Consider the following 20,536-nt stretch of genomic DNA (forward strand, 5'->3'; position numbering starts at 1 on the left):
TTGTCCCTCCTCGTATTATAAACAAGTGTTTTGCCTCATAATACACACATATATATTAGAATATTTGAACACTGAAATTTTTTATGGTAATTCAGAAAATTGCATGTACGGTGTTTTGGTGATTATTTTTTAAAATTAGGATAGTTCGGAATAATATAAGTGAAAAATATAAAAAAAATTTGTTTTTTATTAGTGAAAAAAAAAACATCACTTAATATTTTGATCACTAGAAATCTTAATTGGTCTCAGAGTTTGGATAAAAAAACTAATTGTGTAAAAGAAAGTTAATAGCACCCTTGGTATGTTTTATTTGAAGTACACTGTATTGTTTATTTATTTGATACAAACTAAAAAAAATATTGTTTTTTTTCTAATAATTGATCTATCTAAAATTTTAAAAAAATCTTATTTAATAATACGAATCTTATCTTATCATGTTAAAAACCTAATCATTCTAATATTAACATAAAAAATAATAAAATAAATTATTTTTTTATTTAATATAAAAAATATATCTTACATATAAGTTTATATAATCTCATACATTAAAAAAAATATATTTTTTTTAATTCTAATATCAAAATATATCTTAGATAAAAGTTTATAATCCTGCGTGTTAAAAATGTTGCATAACTAATATCATGGTGATCTTTAAAAAAAATTTAAAAAAAGAACAAATGAGCCGAGCTAGTGACCAATCTGGGCACTGTTGGATAGCATTAGTGAATTATTCACGCATGCTTGCAAGAATGAATGAGAAGGCGAGGGAAAACATGAGCTTACCTGATACAAGTTGGGGGTGAAGACGAAGATGATGGTGATGATCACGTAGCTCTGTCCAGACAATGTCCTTTTCTCCCTCTTCGTTTCCTATCTGTCTCTTGCCTTTTTTTTTGTTCTCTGGGTTCTCTCTCTCTCCGTTCTTGTTCTTCTTCTCTTTTTTTGTTATTTCTGTTTTCATTCGTTTTCTATTTGTCTCTCCTTTTGATCCTTTGTTTGTGTGTTTGATTTGGCTGGGTCTGCAATCTCGTCTGAGGAAAAGAAATAGGAATTCCCTTGCCAAAAGTCTCTCTAGCTTTTCGTGTTTTCACCTCCACCTCTTCTTCTGTCTGTCCTCTGGTCTCTCGGTTCTCTCTTCGTTTATGTTCGCCTTCTTTGTTTTTCTTTCTGTCTGCTCGTTCTGTGTGTCCTTTCTCTTGCTTTTATAAAGCCCCTCTATTCGAGCCTCTAGATGATGAGGGATGTTCCTTCCTGTTTGAGGAAAAACTGGTGACTAACAGTCCTGCCATTGCAGGACTATTCGTAACGACCTATTTGAAAATGCATCGTGTGGGCGAGAGGGATAGTGGGCAGCTGATAGGTAGGAGACGTGGCCCACGACAGGTTTTGCTGCAGTTTTTTTTTTTCCTTCCTGCTGAATCAGTAGGATGAAGGAGGAGGTGATGAACAATGATTTTCAAAACGGTGCTGTTTTCGACTCTCCTGAAGTTCTAACATTTAGCAATTGGACCCTTATTCATGGAAATCTCTGTTTTTTTTTAAATTTTGCCCCTGGATCATAGCACAGGTCAATTGACTCGTATTAACTCAAACTGGTCAATTGTGGAGACATAAATAGAGCTACGGAGTTGAAATTGTCCACTCCTTTTGACCTAATAGTAACTTCAGTTTTCAGTAGAGTTACTCATGAATAAGACTCAGACATCTGGTCAACATGATAACATTAACAGCCAAATTAAACCAATCAGGTATGCCTGGTTAAGTTTGAATTCAGACAACACAACAATAGATGAAAAAATATTCACATGCAAGAGTAATCAAATAGAATTTGCGTCCTTATGTCACAAGTAAAAAAAGCAGAACATAAACACTCTTGAATATTTATACTTGTACAATTATGTAGCTTACATCCACTGCTAAAGAATGATTGCCAAGAGCATGCTATGAAGAATCCAACCATTCTTTCAAAAAAGATCTCAGCACCTACAATAAAAACAGAAGCAGCTCCCACCAAGTTCTTTTCAGCTAATCAACATAAATGCCCATGCTGAGGTAACAGGGTAACAGTTGAGTTGCTAGGCATTGAAAAGGAAAAAAAACTGAAGAAACGAGTGAAGCAGTAAAAGCTGAAATGGAGAAAGTGGGACCAGGCATTAAGGAATTTCATGCTTTGTTATCTTTAAATCACATTGCTACCATTGCTACATCTGGGAAAATCTTAAAATCTTACCATATTAATTTCAAATTAACAAATAATTGTAGGAAGTTGTTGACAAAGCTTAGATTTTTTTAGCACTATTGTTTGGAAAGTTGCATGACGAATGATGGTTAGAAGCCTATCGTTTGTCGCAAAACAGTGAACTAAGTTCCAGAACATATAAACCACCAGAAAAGGAATCATCCATTTTTTTGCTGATGTTAAAGGAACAGTTCAAGAAAGAAGTCAATCACTGCTTTCACACCACCAACTGGCCATTGCCAATTAAGAAAAGATTTCAAGACTATTCTTTAATCCTGAATGAATGGAGCATGGCATTATTGGAAGGTCTATTAATCTTCTTCCATGAAACATTTAAGACATAGAGAAAGGACCAAAATGATATCTTGATAACTCCTCCAATCCACCATTGAACTCTCAGCGGTCGAAGTTTTACATACAGCAAACTCAAATGCTCAATTGAACTGCAAAACAAACTTACTAACAACCTCCTATTTTATGTCACTGCTCACTTAAAACCACAAAAAGTTATACTCCTATCTTCAAATAGATCCTTGCTACAGAAACCATATAAAAGTAACCTCCTGAATCATTCTCAAAAGTGCTGAAGTAACACCAGAAAATTATACTTTATACCCTTCCACATTCTTAGCATGTCGTCTGAATTATTAGTTACTTCTATGGTAATCCACTCTCTTTGTCAAGCCAGTTACCTTCAAATGCTCAATTGATATACACAAAAGGAATACAGGAGCATTATTCACATCATAATTTTGCAAGTATACCCAGGGGATAATGCCCTAGCTGACACCTAATAATGTAAAATCATACAAACAAAAAACAGGGCACAAAATTATCTTTCTTCAGACAATTATACTAGGAAACTGGTCATCACTAACCCCATCCTATACAGAACAGACTTACCACAAAAAAATATCCTGAATTTTTTTTTTTTTTTTGATAGATGAACTCATAGAGCTTAAGAATAATGACCTACAGCTAACTCACAGTAACTGTTAGATTCACTCCTGAATTAATCAACATATATACATGATCGTTTAAGTACAGAACATTTACCTAGAAACTGGAGAAGTTTATTCTAGCATGGTAGAGTAGCCATTCATGAAGAGGCCCCTCAATGTCATACCGGGACATTTCCATAGACTGGTTTCATTGTGGTTCAGTGCAGTCCTTATTAGTCTTAAGTTTCTCATATATCCTCCTCCCACTGTGTAAATTACTTTCCTTTCTCCGAAATGCCTCCTAAAATCTTCTTCTTTTTTTTTTTTTTTATGAATTCAAGATTATTCAATGCAAGGTTGAATGAATAAATGTGTGTGGTGCTAAACTGATTCCCAAAATACCTATTTGGATTTTAGTAGTGGCTAGATGTCTCAATTTTGCAAGTTATGTCACTAACCAGTATAGTTTAGATCAAGCTCAGATTTCATTTACAATTCACCTTTTCCACTAAATCCCAGGTTGCAATCTTACTGTTAGCGTGTAAATCTGTGATCTGAACTACTACATAGGAAAATGAGGTTGCAAAAAGGATTGACCAGCATAATTCTAGCCACCTCAAACTTTTAAGCACAGACACTACAACGGGGAAAACAATGCCTACAAACCTGGCCCTTCTATTCGACCAATGAACATGTTGGACTGCCAGCAAAAATGTCCATCCTCTGCAATGTCTCTGAAGGGCGCTTTGCGCTTTCTGATGGTTGTCTCCAAATTCTGATCATCACCCTCTGAAACCCACTTAACCGAACAGGACCCAGAGGGATCCCTAGTACTTGTACCAGGAAAAAAACAGAATTCCTTGTTTCTTTGTTGAGAAAAAACACTAAACTTGTCTCTTTCTTGAAATCTGCTTGAGCCAGCATTTTCATTTTCTTGAGCTTGATTTCTTTCTATGCCCATGCCCGGGTCTGAGTATAGACCCAGCCTCAAGGATAAATCACATTGTGTGCCAGTTGGCTTGTCATGGGTATTTCTGAAATCTGCTTGTCTGATTCTCGTGGAACCAACTTCAGCACTGGAACATGAGAAAACTGTCTGCAAGACACCCATTTCCCTATGTGGTGCAACAGATGTACCAATAGGTTTGCCCACAAATATAGTGTTGGATTTCGTCTTCATCGGAAATTGGGAGACCACATCAGACGCTTCGATTTGATATTGATTTCCACAATACAAGGGATAAACTGAACCAAAGTTCTGGTACATGTCCACTTCCCTTGTTGTCAGCTGATTACTGCCAGGTGGGATATTCTCATACAAGAAAGGGTAACTGTAAGCAACATTACTATTCTCAGCCAAATGATGATTAGACTCTGAAACCGAAAGATCTGGATTCCCAGTTGCCGTGTCTCTTGCAATATTCAATTGATTGATAGAGTGAACTGGCATTAACTGAGGGCCTTGTTCATCATGAGTTCCATCTATAGCTCTAGGAGGTGCAGATGCCGATTCTTGTGTTCTCGGGCTGAGGTAGCTCCTGGGATTGCTGTGTCGTTGACTTCTCGAAGCTCTCTCCACTTTGCATCCCAAATTAAGGGCAGCTAAATAACATTTCAACAAACTAGACATGATACAACACCTCCGCTACAATTATTACAGAATGTATAATTGCAAATTAAAACAAGCCTGAGATACACAATTTAAGCTTAGATCAATGCATTCTTTAAGAACTTGGCATGCTGCAATCTCAAATACAATTGTTGCAAAGCAAATTGAAGTCTTAAACTTTGATATTATCGAGAGAGGGAGAGAGAGAAGTCTGACTCTGAGATACAATGCTACCAAAATGAGAACCCAAAAACATAATTTCAAAGTTGGATCCAAGAAACATGAGCTTGCATAAAGAAATCAGTACCTTCAATACAGGGAGGCAAAAGATCTCCAGTTTCAGTGCTCTCATCTCTCCTAATAATGGTGTTGATGGCATCATTTACTCTGTCCCATAAAGTGTCTTGGTTCATATACTCAGCCTAAACAACAAAAACCATGTAGTAATGAGTTCAAAAAACACAATACAAACCTAATAAAGATCCAATAATCTATAGACGAAAAGAAGAACAAAAAGTTTGACCATACCTCAGAGTTGGCTTTAGAGTACATGATTTCCTCTGCTTTGTAAACCACAAGAAGAAGCTTATCTTGCCACTCCCTGTTCCCTTTAGTTGCAGCACTGTGAGTGTCATAGGCCATCCTAATCAAAACACAGACTTTACAATCACAAAATGCATAAAAAAGATTCAATCTCTATTCAAAATAAGCAAAAATAAGCAAGACCCAGAACCTTAAAATTTGTCCAATCATGGAACCTCGGATGGGTTTGTGCCTATCACTATGCCAAGCTCTTCTCACACACTCATAAGGCCTTGGCCCTGGCCTTGGCATCTTCCCTCGCTAAACACACACACTCTCGCTCACTCCAAAAACACACACAAAACCAATACCACTGTAGTAAAAAAAAAAAAAGATAAAGAGAGAGAAAGAACGGGGAAGATGTTAGAGGCTTTTAAATGAGAGGAGAGGACACTACATGGGTCAAGGTCACTTCAATTCTTTCAAATCAATTTTTCCAGTTTCTCACTTTTTTGTTGGCTGGGGAGTAGCACAAAAGACTAGAGAGAGAAAGAAAAAAGAAAAGGAGTTGCTTTCCCCTAGTTTGCCTGCCCTTGCTCCAATAATTTTTGAGAGGTTACCAAAAATTTCTTTTTTATATAGTAAAAGGTTTTGTGGGTTTTTTTTTTTTTTTTTTGGAGGTCATGCTCATTTCTTGGGAAAAAGAAAAAAGAAAAGAAAAGAAAAGGCAAAGAGTGGTTTTGACGTGGGTGGGTGTCGAAAGAAAAAAAGTTGGCATTTGCCACTAAAGTCTCTCTCCCTAGCATGGGTGTCCAAGTCTTACTAGAGGTTGCCCATGTATGGGCACAAACAAAAATGACATCTTATCTACACCACCCCCAGAATCAAATCCCATGTAATCATGACAGTAAACTATTGTCATGCTGGCAGAATTTAGTCAATTAGATCAAATAAAAGTTTTTTCTTCCTAGAATTGAAAGTTGACCTTTTTAACTTTTGTCAAAAAAAAAAAAAAAAAAAAACTTACACATCTACATTTTGCGAGGGGAGTAAAACATAAACATTCTACACTTTGCAAATGAATTGGGTTGGAAGTCATGGGCTTATCCGCTTTGGATCGACCTCGTTCAGACAAAGCTTGTCTTAAGTTTCAACACTAGTATAGGTAGGGCGAGATCCTTTCATGTTTACACAACATTGAACGACGTTAATGATAGAGGTTATCAGATGCTATAACTTGGTAAAACAGCTGTTATCTGTCACAGTTGACTATTTTGGGACTAAACCAGACGGGCATGGAGGTGTGTTCTAGGGTTATTTTATGTCTGTTTCAATTAATAAGATTTTGAATTTCAAAGCAGCACTAATTATAGTTTGATCGAAAATAATGTAATTTTATATTTCAACTATAATTCTAGACTTGTAATTCTAAATTTATAATAATGTTACCAGTTTAAAACTTTATGCTTGTTTTATATATATAAAAAATAATTGTAAATTTAAGAAGTAATCATATAACTTGAATGGTTTGAATTTAAAAAATAATTCAAGATTAAAGATCTTATATTCATGTAGTAGTGATCTTTAATTTGATTACAACCACTTATGAGAAATCCTTGAGAGTGATCTTTAATTTGATTACAGCCACATATGAAAAATCCTTGACAAGAGAACATGGATTGATGTGTATTTTTTTATTATTATTATTATTTTGGGGTTTTATTTTTAATGGAAACTAAAAGCTTACACGATTACATGTCTACAATCATAAACATATTAATTATTGCTTACACAAAATTATCAACATACGAAGATTACAATCCTATTGATAAATAGGTATTAAAGATCCTTCAAACTTAATTTAATTGTAGAGCAATTATTGTTGCTGATTTGTTGAATTTTTGTTATATCTTTTCCTACCTTGAATATTTTTTAAAATATAAAATTCAAAATAACTTTAAGTAATTAATCACTCATCTTATTATATTCAAGATAACTTGTAAGTGTTAGCATTATGGAGACAAACAAACCCCACCATGTGCAAATGGAATTCTAGTCTCCCACTTAGCACATGGTGGAGGACACCCCCCACTCCCACCTTGTATAATTATGTGTGTTCTGTGTAGTGTAGTGTGTGAACTGAAGCTGCGAGAGAAACACAGAGAGAGTTGTGTGAAACACAGAGAGAAGAGAGAGCTTGAGTGTAGAGTTGAGTTGAGAACATTCTCCTCCTCTTGTTGTTGTATTATTTCTTTGTAAGCTTGATTAATACAACTAGTAGCTCCGTGGAGTAGGCAAGTTGCCGAACCACGTAAATTGTGCGTGTTTGAGTTCTGGAAATATCCCAACAACTGGTATCAGAGCTTGTTCTTGACAAAGAGGGTGTTTGATCCAAACTCAAAAATCAATGTTCTCAAAACGTGTTTTTGACCATACCACCGTGTAGAGGACAACCGGACGAATCCACTGGTGAAACTCCGGCGAAGAACCGACGTCGTTCATGCCTACACGCTCCCACACACGCCACCGCACAGACTGTCCACGCGCATCAACGCGCCTCACGCGCGACACGCTCCTTCTTCACCCGTTTCTCTGCAAAACGGGTCGGGTCTGACCCGCCACGTCAGCAAAGTCAGCCGGTCAGCGTCCACGTCACCTGCCACGACATCCATCTGGGTTTTGATCCGGTGCATCTCAGACGCTAATCGTCTGACACGTGGATACATCATCACCGTTGAAGATTTTTGATCAAGTGCTCCTCAGGCCCTAATCTGTTGACACGTGGCTTAATCGGGACCGCTACTGAGTTCTGATCCAGTGCTCCTCAGGCCCTATCTTCGGACACGTGGCTTAATCTGCACCGTTACTGAGTTTTGATCCGGTGCGACGCAGACTGTAATCTGCTGACACGTGTCTTCATCAGAACCGCTGCTGAGTTTTTATCTGGTGTGACGCAGGCGGTACTCTGGCTGACACGCGGTTGCATCTGAACCGTCCGTTAATCCAAAACTTTGATTGCTAAAATCTGAGCCATCCGAAGTCCGATTGGGGTGATCTCAGTGTCATTTCCAAGGTTTTTTGGCCGTTCCGGACACATCGGTAAGGTCAGATTTGGGAAATTCGAATCGAAGAATTCGTAAAAATGGCAGATGAAATAAAGGCTGCTGGAATTGAAAAATTTGACGGAACAAATTTTGGATACTGGAAAATGCAAATTGAGGATTATTTATATGGGAAGAAACTTCATCTTCCCTTATTGGGAAGCAAACCAGAAAAGATGGAAGCAGAAGAATGGCAACTTCTTGATAGACAAGTTCTGGGCATTATCCGGCTATCGTTATCAAGAAGAGTTGCTCACAATGTTACGAAAGAAAAATCCACTGCAAAATTGATGGAAGCCTTATCTGGGATGTATGAGAAGCCATCAGCAAATAATAAAGTGCACCTGATGAAAAAGTTGTTCAACTTGAAGATGGTTTGAAAACACTTCTGTGACACAAACACCTCAACAACTTTAATACCATCACAAAATCAATTGTCATTCTGTTGAAATTGAGTTTGATGATGAGATTCGTGCACTCATCTTGCTAGCTTCACTTCCAAGCAGTTGGGAGGGCATGAGGACAGCGCGTGAGCAATTCAGCTGGAAAATCCAAACTGAAGTATGATGACATTCGAGACTTGATTTTTGGCTGAAGAAGTGCGAAGGAAAGACTCGGGTGAAAAGTTCAAGCTCAGGATCAGCTCTCAACATCAACACTCGAGGGAGGAGACACGATAGAGGCTCATCCAGAGGCAGATCAAATCCAGATACAGAAGTAAGAGCAAGTTTGGATCCAGAAAGCAGGTTGAATGTTGGAATTGTGGCAAACCTGGTCATTTCAGTAGGAATTGCACAAAACCAAAGAAACCTGAAGCTGACTCTGCAAACGCTACCACAGATGAGGTGCAAGATGCTTTAATTCTTGCTGTGCAAAGTCAAATTGATGAGTGGATTCTTGATTCTGGTGCTTCATTCCACTGTACGCCACACAATGAAATGCTGCAAAATTATGTTGGAGGAGATCATGGTGTAGTCTACCTGGCCGATGGAACACCACTGAAGATTGTGGGTATAGGAGATGTGCAAATCAAGACTATGAATGGATCTATATGGACCTTGCAGAATGTAAGGCATGTTCCTGAATTGAAGAAAAAGTTGATCTCTGTTGGACAACTTGATGATAGTGGTCATTCAATACTTTTTGCTGGAGGAATGTGGAAAGTATCAAAGGGAGCAATGGTTTTAGCTCGTGGAAAGAAACCGGCAACCCTATATATGACCACAAGATATGCAGACATCATTGCCTTCAACTGAAGCAGAAAATGCAAACACAGCTATGGCATTGTAGACTTGGCCATATGAGTCAAAAGGGGATGAAGATACTTCAGTCGAATGGAAAGCTGCCAGAGTTAAAAAAATGTCGATCTAGACATTTGTGAAAGCTGTGTTCTTGGAAACAAGAAGAAGGTCAGTTTCTTGAAGGTTGGCAGAACTTTACGACCAAGAAGCTAGAACTGGTACACACAGATTTATGGGGACCGTCTCCAGTAGCATCTCTTGGAGGTTCTCGGTATTATGTGACTTTCATTGATGACTTCAGCAGAAAGGTATGGGTTTACTTTCTGAAAAATAAATGCTGATGTGTTTGAAACATTCAAGAAATGGAAGGCTATGGTTGAGACTGAATCAGGTCTAAAGTTGAAATGCTTGAGATCTGATAATGGAGGAGAATACATTGATGGAGGTTCAAGGAGTATTGTGCTGTCAATGGTATCAGAATGGAGAAGACCGTTCCAGGCACACCGCAACAGAATGGCGTTGCTGAACGGATGAACAGGACCATCATGAACGAGCTAGAAGATGAGGTTGCATTCTGGGTTACCTCAAACATTCTGGGCTGATGCAGTTCATACCGCAGTTTACTTGATCAACCGTGGACATCAGTTCCTTTGGAATTCAGACTGCCCGAGGAAGTATGGAGAGGAAAAGAGGTACAACTCTCTCATTTGAAGGTCTTTGGGTGTGTTTCCTATGTTCACATAGATTCTGATGCTCGCAACAAGTTAGATGCGCAAATCCAAGAAATGTTTTCTTCATTGGCGTAGTGGAGATGAAGAATTTGGATTTCGGTTCTGGGATGATCAGAACAGAAAGATTATTAGAAGCAGGATGTGATCTTTCAATGAGAAAGTTAATGTACAAAGCACAGATCAAGTGGAGAAACAGAGATGGCTGATTCAGATACAAGTCCACCAAGATTCTGAATTCATAAGATTAGAAGGACTTCCCGATGTTACTAAGGAGAACAACAATCAAAGAGTCTTTACAAGAAGAATTCAAGCACATCTGTGCCCACTTCCACACAAGAAGATGCTGAGCAACTTGAACCAGCTGTTCGCAGGTCTTCAAAGGACGATAAAGCCCCCGCACGGTTTTTACACTTTTACTGAATTATATTTTGCTGACAGATGGTGGTGAACCGTTATCTTATGAAGAATCCTTAGAAGATGGAAACTCAAGCAAGTGGGAGTTAGCCATGAAGGAGGAGATGAGTTCGTTGCTGAAGAACAAAGACTTGGGAGCTAACAACATTACCTGATGAAGGAAGAAGGCCTTGCAAAATAAGTGGGTCTATAGAGTGAAGACTGAGCATGATGGAAGCAAACGGTTCAAGGCAAGACTTGTTGTCAAAGGGTTTCAACAGAAAGAAAGGCATTGACTACTCTGAGATTTTTTCTCCAGTTGTGAAGCTCACAACAATCAGAGTTGTTCTGGGGAATAGTAGCTGCGAGAAAATTTACATAACTGGGAACAGTTAGAATGTAAAAACAGCATTCCTTCATGGTGACTTGGAGGAAGATATTTTACATGCAACAGCCAGAGGGGTTTGCAATGCAAGGAAAGGAGAATCAAGTCTGCAAGCTACAGAAAAGCCTATACGGTTTGAAAGGCAAGCTCCAAGACAGTGGTACAAGAAGTTTGACAACTTCATGTGCCAGTTCCGGGTATACAAGATGCAAGCTGATCATTGTTGCTATGTCAAACATTTTGACAACTCCTACATCATTCTACTATTATATAATGTAGATGGATATGTTGATTGCAGGATCCAGCATTGAGGAGATTGATAAGCTGAAGCAGCAGTTGTCGAAACAGTTTTGAAATGAAGGATCTGGGAGCTGCTAAACAAAATACTTGGCATGAGAATCATCAGAGATAAAGACAAAGGCATACTAAAGCTCTCACAAACAGAGTATGTCAAGAAGGTTCTCAGCAGGTTTAGTATGGATAATGCTAAACCAGTAAGTACACCACTTGGGAATCATTTCAAGCTCAGCAAAAGATCAGTCACCAAAAACTGAGCTAGAAAGTGGATACATGGATAAGATTCCATACGCCTCAGCTATCGGCTCTTTGATGTATGCTATGGTCTGTACCAGACCAGACATTGCCCATGCAGTGGGAGTTGTAAGCCGATATATGAGCAATCCTGGAAAGCAGCATTGGGAGGCAGTGAAATGGATCATGAGGTACTTAAAAGGTTCATCGGAAACTTGTCTCAGTTTCACAGCTGGTGGTTTGAAACTTGAAGGTTTTGTAGATGCTGATCTAGCCAGGAGATGTTGATAGCAGAAAGAGCACTACAGGATATGTTTATACTCTAGGAGGTACTGCTGTTTCCTGGAGTTCTACCTTGCAAAAGATCGTTGCTCTTTCAACAACAGAAGCTGAATATGTTGCAGTCTCAGAATCTGCAAAAGAGATAGTATGGTTGCAGAGTTTCTTGAAAAGAATTGGGCAAGTTGAATGGAAAAGGTACTTTTGTATAGCGACAGTCAGAGTGCAATCTTCCTTGCCAAGAATCCAGCATTTCACTCGAGGACGAAGCATATTCAGATCAAATATCACTTCATCCGACAACTGCTGGACGACGAGCAACTAATGCTAGAAAAGATATGTGGAAGCAAGAATCCAGCTGACATGTTAACCAAAGGAGTTACACTTGAGAAACTGAAGTTGTGCAAAACTTCAGTTGGTCTTCAAGGATAAAAAAGGATTTCATTGTTTGTCTCCAAGTGGGAGATTGTTAGCATTATGGAGACAAACAAACCCCACCATGTGCAAATGGAATTCTAGTCTCCCACTTAGCACATGGTGGAGGACACCCCCCACTCCCACCTTGTATAATTATGTGTGTTCTGTGTAGTGTAGTGTGTGAACTGAAGCTGCGAGAGAAACACAGAGAGAGTTGTGTGAAACACAGAGAGAAGAGAGAGCTTGAGTGTAGAGTTGAGTTGAGAACATTCTCCTCCTCTTGTTGTTGTATTATTTCTTTGTAAGCTTGATTAATACAACTAGTAGCTCCGTGGAGTAGGCAAGTTGCCGAACCACGTAAATTGTGCGTGTTTGAGTTCTGGAAATATCCCAACAGTAAGTACATTCCAATTATATTTCATTCATTGTTTTATGTATCTTGCTCCATGTAAATTTTTTATATCTTCCTTTCACCACTTTCATTATTGTCATTTGCCCAGAACAACTCGAGCCCGCTTTTTTTGTTTGTTATTACATATTTGTGGTGGCATGTGATTTATGTAAATCTAGGCTTCATCAAGTCTAATTTGTAATTAAGTTTTTTTTTTCTAGGACAAACTTTATATGTTTCTTCCTTTTCATTCTCCTTTTTTCTTCTTTTTAACATGAACAAAATTCACTCCCATTTTGCTTAATACGAGTAGAGTTCCATGGTTTTGATCACTCAAACCAGTTTGGGAGTTCGAATGCATACATCTTATCTATCATAAATAGTCAACATTTTTAATAAGCATGAATTAAAGGGATGAACAACAGATCATTTCACTCTTTTTCTTTTTTTTCTTTTTTGTTTCCAAAACCATTGAAATGAACGAAAAATCATATGGCTCTATTGAATTACTCCAACCATCCATGCCCAGGCAGAGTAGAAGTGATCAACCCCTTATTTCTCCTCTGTTGTGTACCATGCATATATTATAAAGTAGAAGTGCTATAAATTCCAACATTTATGTTTGAGAAAGGCTTCACACTGCCCTTGACATGTCCCTAACAATGCATGGGTTTCTCCCACTCACAAATGTCATATACCCACTCTTGAAAATGGCTGTGCAGAAGCCAGCACTGCAGGCTGGTTTGCCGCACCTTCTACTCCTGTTTTCAAGTGTTTTTGATATTGAGTTGTCTGCATGTCACATGGCAATTGAATTAAAGTACAAGCTTCCTTAAAATGTATTGTCACTGAATCGATCGATTAAAGCAAGCTGTGAATATTTTTATGTGACTAGATAATGAACCCTCGTGACAATTCATGGAATATTTCTTGTTGGGTTACAGCTTGTAGCATAGTGAGTCAGATTCTGAAGAGATATATATTAGTGATACATTGCCAACATATATTGATAGGGAACTGCCTCGGTGTATTAATTATTTCTCTGATATATATGTGCAAGAAAAAGAGAGATTAAAGACACTATTCTAAGCGTGAATACCATTCCAAATCCAGCCGGAGAGGAAAACCACCACAGCGATCTAGTCCGTGAAAGCTGAGAACTTGCAATAAAAGATATAAAAGGAAAAAAGCAAGCAAGCAAGCAATTCATGTTGTTGGCCCCCAAACCAATACTTGATCCAATCTCGATCTATTTCTATAAAAATAAACACTCTTTTAACGTAGTTTTTAAGGTTTTATTTGAATTTTTTTAAGATATAATTTATATAAGTTTTTAATGTATTTTTTTAAGTGAAAATTCTTTAAATTTATTGAAATTTGTGTATAAATTTTTACTATTTTATACTTTAATTTTATCAAATAAAATAAAAATAATAAAATTCAAACTTGTAATTACTTAATAAAAAAAAACCTTTAATATTATATTAAGCTAGCAAGATGTTAAGTTACTAGATAAGCTCTCAGCATACTTATGATTTATATAATTCTGATATAATTTCTAGCTGGCATGTTGATATTATTTGAATTCTAGGCTAAACAATAGCCAAACAAGAAAATGTACGAAGAAAAACAACGTTGCCCTAGCTTCAGCATCAATCAACTTCACATTTAAGTACGGAGAAGATTCTCCTATCAAGTCACTGGAAATGTTCTTGACCATTGTGAGTTTTATTTCATCTGAAAAGATTACTTTCATAGTTAAGGAGGTTTCGTTATCTCTTTCTTATTCTTTTTTGTTTCAAATTAATTTTAGGATTGTCATGCAGAATAATTTATATATTTATTTATATGTAGATGTGAGGAATACATTTTTCAAATTACTTTCAAAAAAACTTGATTTTAATGGAGACGCGAATTCAAGTCAAAATGAAGTCTTCACACACCTTCATTTGTCTCAATGCTATCATATATTTGGCTATTTGCCAAAATATTGTCTTATTTTGTGTACATGTTCCGCAAATCATGAAAATTATAGGTACAAATTTTGTTTTTCTTCTCTAAGAATATATTAGAATGAAGAGGACAACTCAGAAAATCTACAACATGAGAGAGACATTGCAACGATGCATCAGTCATCGCATTTTCTGGTTTAGTGACTTGTGTTAATCTTTGGGACTTTTTTCCATGTATTGTTACTTGAATCATGAAAAAATGCAGCTACGGATATCCTTCTCTTTTATGACATATCAAATTCAAAATGAAGAGGACTTTTCAAAACAAGTTAGGTTAGATTCCATAATATGTAGACTCGCGCTCAATTGTGGGGTCGGGTTTATAATTGTTTTTAAAAAAAATAATGTTTGAAAAAAGATTAAATTTTCTTATAAAAAAAAGTGATCACGTAAAAAAAAATCAAATTAACCTGAGTTAACTTGTTAAATATATTGTCTAGATCATGAGGTCGGATAATTTAATAGAAAAGAAAACAAAAAAAATCACAAAACCTTTTTTTTTTTCATCAAAAGCAAAGAAATTAATATTGAATGATGAAATAAAAAAATATATATATGTAAAAAAAAACAATGATCAACCCGCATTAACTTTCTAAACATGTAATCTGGGTCATTAAACCGGAAGCACCCTACTTGAAAAAATCACGAAACCTAATCCCCAATTAATGAAATATTAAATGATGAAATTAAAAAAAAAAAAAACTATACAAAAGAATACAAAACAAGAAATAATAATTAAAAGAATAAAGATCAATATATAAAATAAAAATAAATAAATTAGAGGACATCTAAAAATTTTAATTGAAGAGTGAAATTAAAAAAGAAAAATCAATTTAACAAAAGAATAATTTAGCGAATGAGGATTAAAATTGAAATAAAAAATAAATTAGAGAGAACAAATACAAATTTTTATTTAAATGTGAAATTGAAAAGAAAATAAATTTAACAAGAAGAATTAAAAGAATGAGAATAAAAAATAAAACAAAAGATGAATTAGAGAACAACTATAAATTTTTTATTAAAGGTTGAATTAATTGAAAAGAGAAAATCAATTTTACAAAAGGATTCAAAAAAATATCTAACCCACGCATGGCCCTTCAATTTTTTATCCCATTTTTTTACACATTTTATAATTTATTTATTTTTTAAAAAAAATTTAAACTATGCTTCAATAATTATCCAAATATATCATTATTTAAAAATAATGTCCGAGACTTTCATTGTAATATTAATAATTCTTTCCGAATAATTATATATGAACCTAATATGCATAATTTTCTAAATTTGGATAAAATAATTATTTTTTAAATATTTATTATATATTTTTATATAATTTCTATCAAGTTTATTACATTCGCATTAAAATTACCAATTCATTATTTTATTTTTATTTTAAACTTGCTTTTAAGATTAAGATAAATTTTTATTAAGAAAAATAAAACTTCAACTAAAAAAAATTTTATCAATAAAAGCACATGTTGATAAGGGAATGAGATTTTGATTATAGAAAATACTCTTTTATGTTTATTTCATATTGTTAGAATTTTTTTTGATATTGTATTTAATTTCTTATACTTTATATGCAATAAAAAAACATATCTAAATATATATTTTTTGTTAAAAAAATAAATTAATAAAAAATAAAATTTATAGTAATAATTATATTTTTTTCAACATAATCTAAATTATTATATTTTTCATGAAAATTTACTTTTATTGCCATCTAATTGAATTAAAGTTTTTTAAAGAACACCCCCACGTTACATGATGAAATATCTCCATGTTCATCTATCTTTCAACTTCTTACTTTAGTCTGTAGTTAACATTAATAATTTTTTTTTATGATTTATTGATTCATATAATTTTTATTTTATTTCATTTCATTTCATAAAACATACAAATCAACTTTTCAATTCTCAATTAGAGATTTTCATGATACAAGAAAAATATTGCACAACATCTTTATATTAATCTTTTATGTTAGAAATTAACTTAGAATCATACCTGTAATGCGATTAATTGGCTAATTAACAAAAAATAAAAGAAAAGGGGTTTTTTATTGTTTTACTCCTCAAAAAGCATTATTCATTGGAAGAGTGCTTTATGGTTTTTTTTCCAATCAATGCTTTTTTTTTAATTTAAATTTCATTATTTGATATTAAATTTATTTGTTATTAGGTTATCTCATTCTCATAACATTGATTGCAGGTTTGACAGGTTAATCTAATTGATTTAAGTTTTTTTTTTCTTAATTAACTTTGTTTTATTAATTTCAACCTTTAATATTAGGTTGATTGAAAATTAGATTTCATAATTTATTTTATTTGCTTTCTATTATGTTATTATGACCTCAATACCCAAGAATAGTGCTTAATAGGTTAACCCGAGTTGACTCAGGTTGTTTTTATGTTGTTTTTAATTATTATTTTTAATTTAATCATTTAATATTAAGTCAATTAAAAATTAAGTTTCATGATTTGTTTTGATTTATTTTATATGTGGACATTTTGGTTTATGATCAGGATTGTGAATTTTGACATTTTAACCTCGGTTAAGTCCGATCATTTTTTTTTAATTTTTTTCTAAAAGGTTATTCCATTCCTTTAACACTAGATTTTATTTTTATTGGGTTGCCCTCATTTCATGACCCGAGTTGCAAGTTTAATAGACTAATCCAATTAACTCAACTTTTTTAATTGACATATTTTTTTTTAATTTTCATCCTTTAATATTATATTTGACTTTGATTTTTTTTTTTATTAGGTTATCATAACCTCATAACTTGGAAATAATGCTTAAAGAGTTAACCCGGGTTGACTTGTCTTTTTTTTATGTCATTTTTTTAATTGAATTTTTTTATAAATTTCATTGTTCAACATTTGATCCGATAGAGTCAATTGGAAATTGAGCTTTATAATTTGTTTTGATTTACTCTTTTATAAGGTTATCTCAAAACTCATGATTAGAGTTGTGAATTTAACAGGTTAACCCGAGTTAAATCAGGTTTTTTTTTTTTTTTTTGCAATGTTATCTCGATCTCATGACTCGGGTTATGGGTTTGACGGATTCACTCGAGTCATTTTTTATGTTCCTTTTTATATTATTTTAAATCTTATCATTCAACATTGGGTTGATTAGAAATTAAACTTTGTAATTTTATTGATTTGCTTTCAGTGAAGTTATCTTGGTCATATGACCCGTATCGTGGGCTTGACAAGTAAACCTAGTTTGTTTTTAGGTCTTTTTTTAATTGATTTTTTTTTATTTTTACCCTTCAATATTATATTGATTGGAAATAATACTTTATAATTTATTTTAATTTACTTCCTATAAAGTTATCAAAAGTCTCATAATCTATATTGTGGATATAACATGTTAACTCAGGTTGATTTATGTCAATCCACTATGTTGTTATCTTAATATTTTAAAAATAATATTATTTAAAAAAAAATGAGTCAAATTATGTTTTTACGAGTTGTTTGCGTTGTTTTTAGACCTTTAAATTTAACTAAGTTATATCATGTTAATCATTATATAATTTTAATTTTTTAGACTGAAAAAAATAATAATGATATCTAAACATTTTTTTATATTCAACGAAAATTTAACTCGACCTATGGCAAATATCACGAGTCAGTAATTTAGTTTTATCTATAAGGGCACCTTAAATAAAAGGGTTAAGAGGAAAAATCCTCGGAGGTAGGGTCTACGTCCCGCACATCACCATCAGCATTATCACCGTACATTTGATCAAGAACCAGAACCAATCCCATTGCAAAAGCACCATCAAACCCCGGCCTTACACAAAGCCAAAAGACATCCTTTCCAAGCATCACATGAGTTGAGGGGTCCACTTTTCTTTTGATCACAGCCACCTGATCTTTTGATGAATTCTCCGAGGAAGTGTTAAAAATTGTACAGCATCTCTGAGAAAAAGAACCCCTGATATGGTACTCCTCACCTGGATCACCAAAAACCTGTACGATCAAGTTGGACCGTCCGATGATACTAGATCTGCAAACACTAAAAGCTGGTTCTTGATCTTCCTTCCTCTCTCCTAAGAAGCCTTCCCACCGTTGATGAAGACTTGGCTTCTGTTTTCAACAAATCAAAGAAAACAAGAATCCATATTAATTTCATTTTTCATTAATAGAACAAAGAAGTTTATTTATTTCTTCTCTAAATCCCTGACCATGCAGAAACTTGAGACAGGAACGTGTATACATTATGGGGGAATTTTTATATCGAACTTAGTTCGTTAAACGTACAATATTGATTTATTGAAGTTTGAACCTAGAAATTAATATTTGGATTGAATTGAGTTAAACTTACAATATATATTATAAAAGGGAGTGCCCCGACGCTCTATCCCTTCTCTCACTCTCGTCCTCTTGCTCTCTTCTCCAATATCCTAACTTCCCTTCCCAGCAGCTGACATCCCTTCCCTCATTCCCCAGCCAAAAACAATTACAATCGTAATTTTATTGAATGATGATGAAGAAAGTGGTAAGTTAATGAATGCTTTTTTTACTCTTGTTGTTCAGTGGATAATTTAAATAGATAGGAGGTGACTTAACTTGCTAAGGATCTTAATAACTTCACGGTGGATGTTGGTGTTAAGAACTTGAAGAAAATTGTTAGCGTGGGGACCGGGACTTCTTTTCAGTGTTTATTAATTAATGTAACATTTGAGTTGCTTATCTTCTGTAAAGATTGTTGTAACCCATTTTTGGGTCCCCCTGAAAAAAATAAAATAAATAGCCAAAAGAGGCAGAAGCGCCCGAAAAAAGTCAGAAAATTGGTCAAGGAATTTAAAAATACAAGGATTAAATTTTTGACAGTATATTCTTGAAGGATGAAAGCCCTATTGAGAAGGAAAATTTGAATTTTAGGGAGAAAAGCCCAAATTTGGATTTTTATGGGCTTAATTGGATTTTTATGGACTTAATTGGATTTTTATTTGAATTTATAGAAGATTTGATTCCAAGAAAAATTGATTTTTAAGTCAATTTGGGCTTTAATTTGGAAGAAATTTAAGTTCTGGGACCAAAAATATATTTTTTAGGAATTTATTAGGCCAAATCAGGGGCTTAATTGCATAAAAATTGAAGTTTAAGGGCCAATTAAGGACTTAATTGAGAAAATCCGAAACCAGGGACCCAATTGGAAGAGGCGCGTAAATGGAGGGGCTGCTAATTTTTCGGTTCAGGGGCCTAATTGAAGAAATTGAAAGTTTATTAATCAATTGAGGGCTAAATTGCATAAATCAGATTCCAAGGACCAAAATGAAAAAAGGCGGCCAACAAGAAGGGCGGGGACCCGAATTTGGAGGACTGATTTGAAGTTTGGCCACTTAAATGAAACGGCGCGTTTTAATTCAAAACGACGTCGTTTCATATACAAAAAAAAAAAAAAAAAGGAAAGCAGAACGGTGTCGTTTTGAACGACACTGTTCATCATCTCCTTCCCCCCCGTTTGTAGCAGAACAGAAGGTAAAAAATTTTGAAAAATCTCCCGCGTCTCTCTCTCTCCTCGCCCCCACCACCACCACCGAAAGCGTCAATGGCCGACCAGCCGTTGCGTGATTGAAGGCGCACTAACCATGGTCTCCCACCCGTTCTGCCCCTATAAATATAGAAGAAAACCGAAGAGAAAGGTGAAGAAAAAACCGGGAGACCCGAAGAGAGAGAGGAGACCGAAGAGAGAGAGCGAACCGAACAGCCGCAGCGCCGCCGCCAGGAGCC

General features: G+C 34.9%; 1 protein-coding gene and 1 long non-coding RNA gene across 4 annotated transcripts; both read right to left on the minus strand.

Moving 5' to 3' along the window:
• Nucleotides 1–1,117: 1,117 nt before the first annotated feature.
• Nucleotides 1,118–5,954, minus strand: LOC118048970 (uncharacterized). Of its 3 annotated transcripts, none has more exons than XM_073409658.1 (5): nucleotides 5,523–5,954; nucleotides 5,318–5,432; nucleotides 5,097–5,211; nucleotides 3,847–4,782; nucleotides 1,128–1,983 (listed from the first exon to the last, which is right to left on the minus strand). In XM_073409658.1, exons 1-5 carry the CDS (start codon nucleotides 5,621–5,623, stop codon nucleotides 1,802–1,804), a joined length of 1,449 nt encoding a protein of 482 aa, XP_073265759.1. In that variant the 5' UTR covers nucleotides 5,624–5,954; the 3' UTR covers nucleotides 1,128–1,801. The 3 variants fall into 3 exon arrangements, with proteins under 3 accessions (XP_073265760.1, XP_073265759.1, XP_034914712.1); XM_035058821.2 differs by lacking the exon at nucleotides 1,128–1,983 and adding an exon at nucleotides 2,440–2,931 and having other exon boundaries at nucleotides 5,523–5,950; XM_073409659.1 differs by lacking the exon at nucleotides 5,523–5,954 and having other exon boundaries at nucleotides 1,118–1,983; nucleotides 3,847–4,825; nucleotides 5,318–5,337.
• Nucleotides 5,955–18,361: 12,407 nt separating this feature from the next.
• On the minus strand, nucleotides 18,362–19,501 carry LOC118048974 (uncharacterized). The gene is made up of 2 exons (XR_004687582.1): nucleotides 19,125–19,501; nucleotides 18,362–18,886 (listed from the first exon to the last, which is right to left on the minus strand). It is a non-coding gene; the product is annotated as an uncharacterized lncRNA (long non-coding RNA).
• Nucleotides 19,502–20,536: the final 1,035 nt, after the last annotated feature.

The sequence above is a fragment of the Populus alba genome, chromosome 6 (assembly GCF_005239225.2).
Source record: "Populus alba chromosome 6, ASM523922v2, whole genome shotgun sequence".
Classification (NCBI taxonomy): domain Eukaryota; kingdom Viridiplantae; phylum Streptophyta; class Magnoliopsida; order Malpighiales; family Salicaceae; genus Populus; species Populus alba.

Excerpts from the sequence above, each read along its gene's own strand:
- LOC118048970 (XM_073409658.1), bottom strand. The coding sequence starts at position 5,623 with ATGCCAAGGCCAGGGCCAAGGCCTTATGAGTGTGTGAGAAGAGCTTGG. Across the intron at positions 5,433-5,522 it reads ATGATTGGACAAATTTTAAG|GATGGCCTATGACACTCACA; the intron begins GTTCTGGGTCTT and ends TGTTTTGATTAG. Across the intron at positions 5,212-5,317 it reads ACTCTAAAGCCAACTCTGAG|GCTGAGTATATGAACCAAGA; the intron begins GTATGGTCAAAC and ends TTTGTTGTTTAG.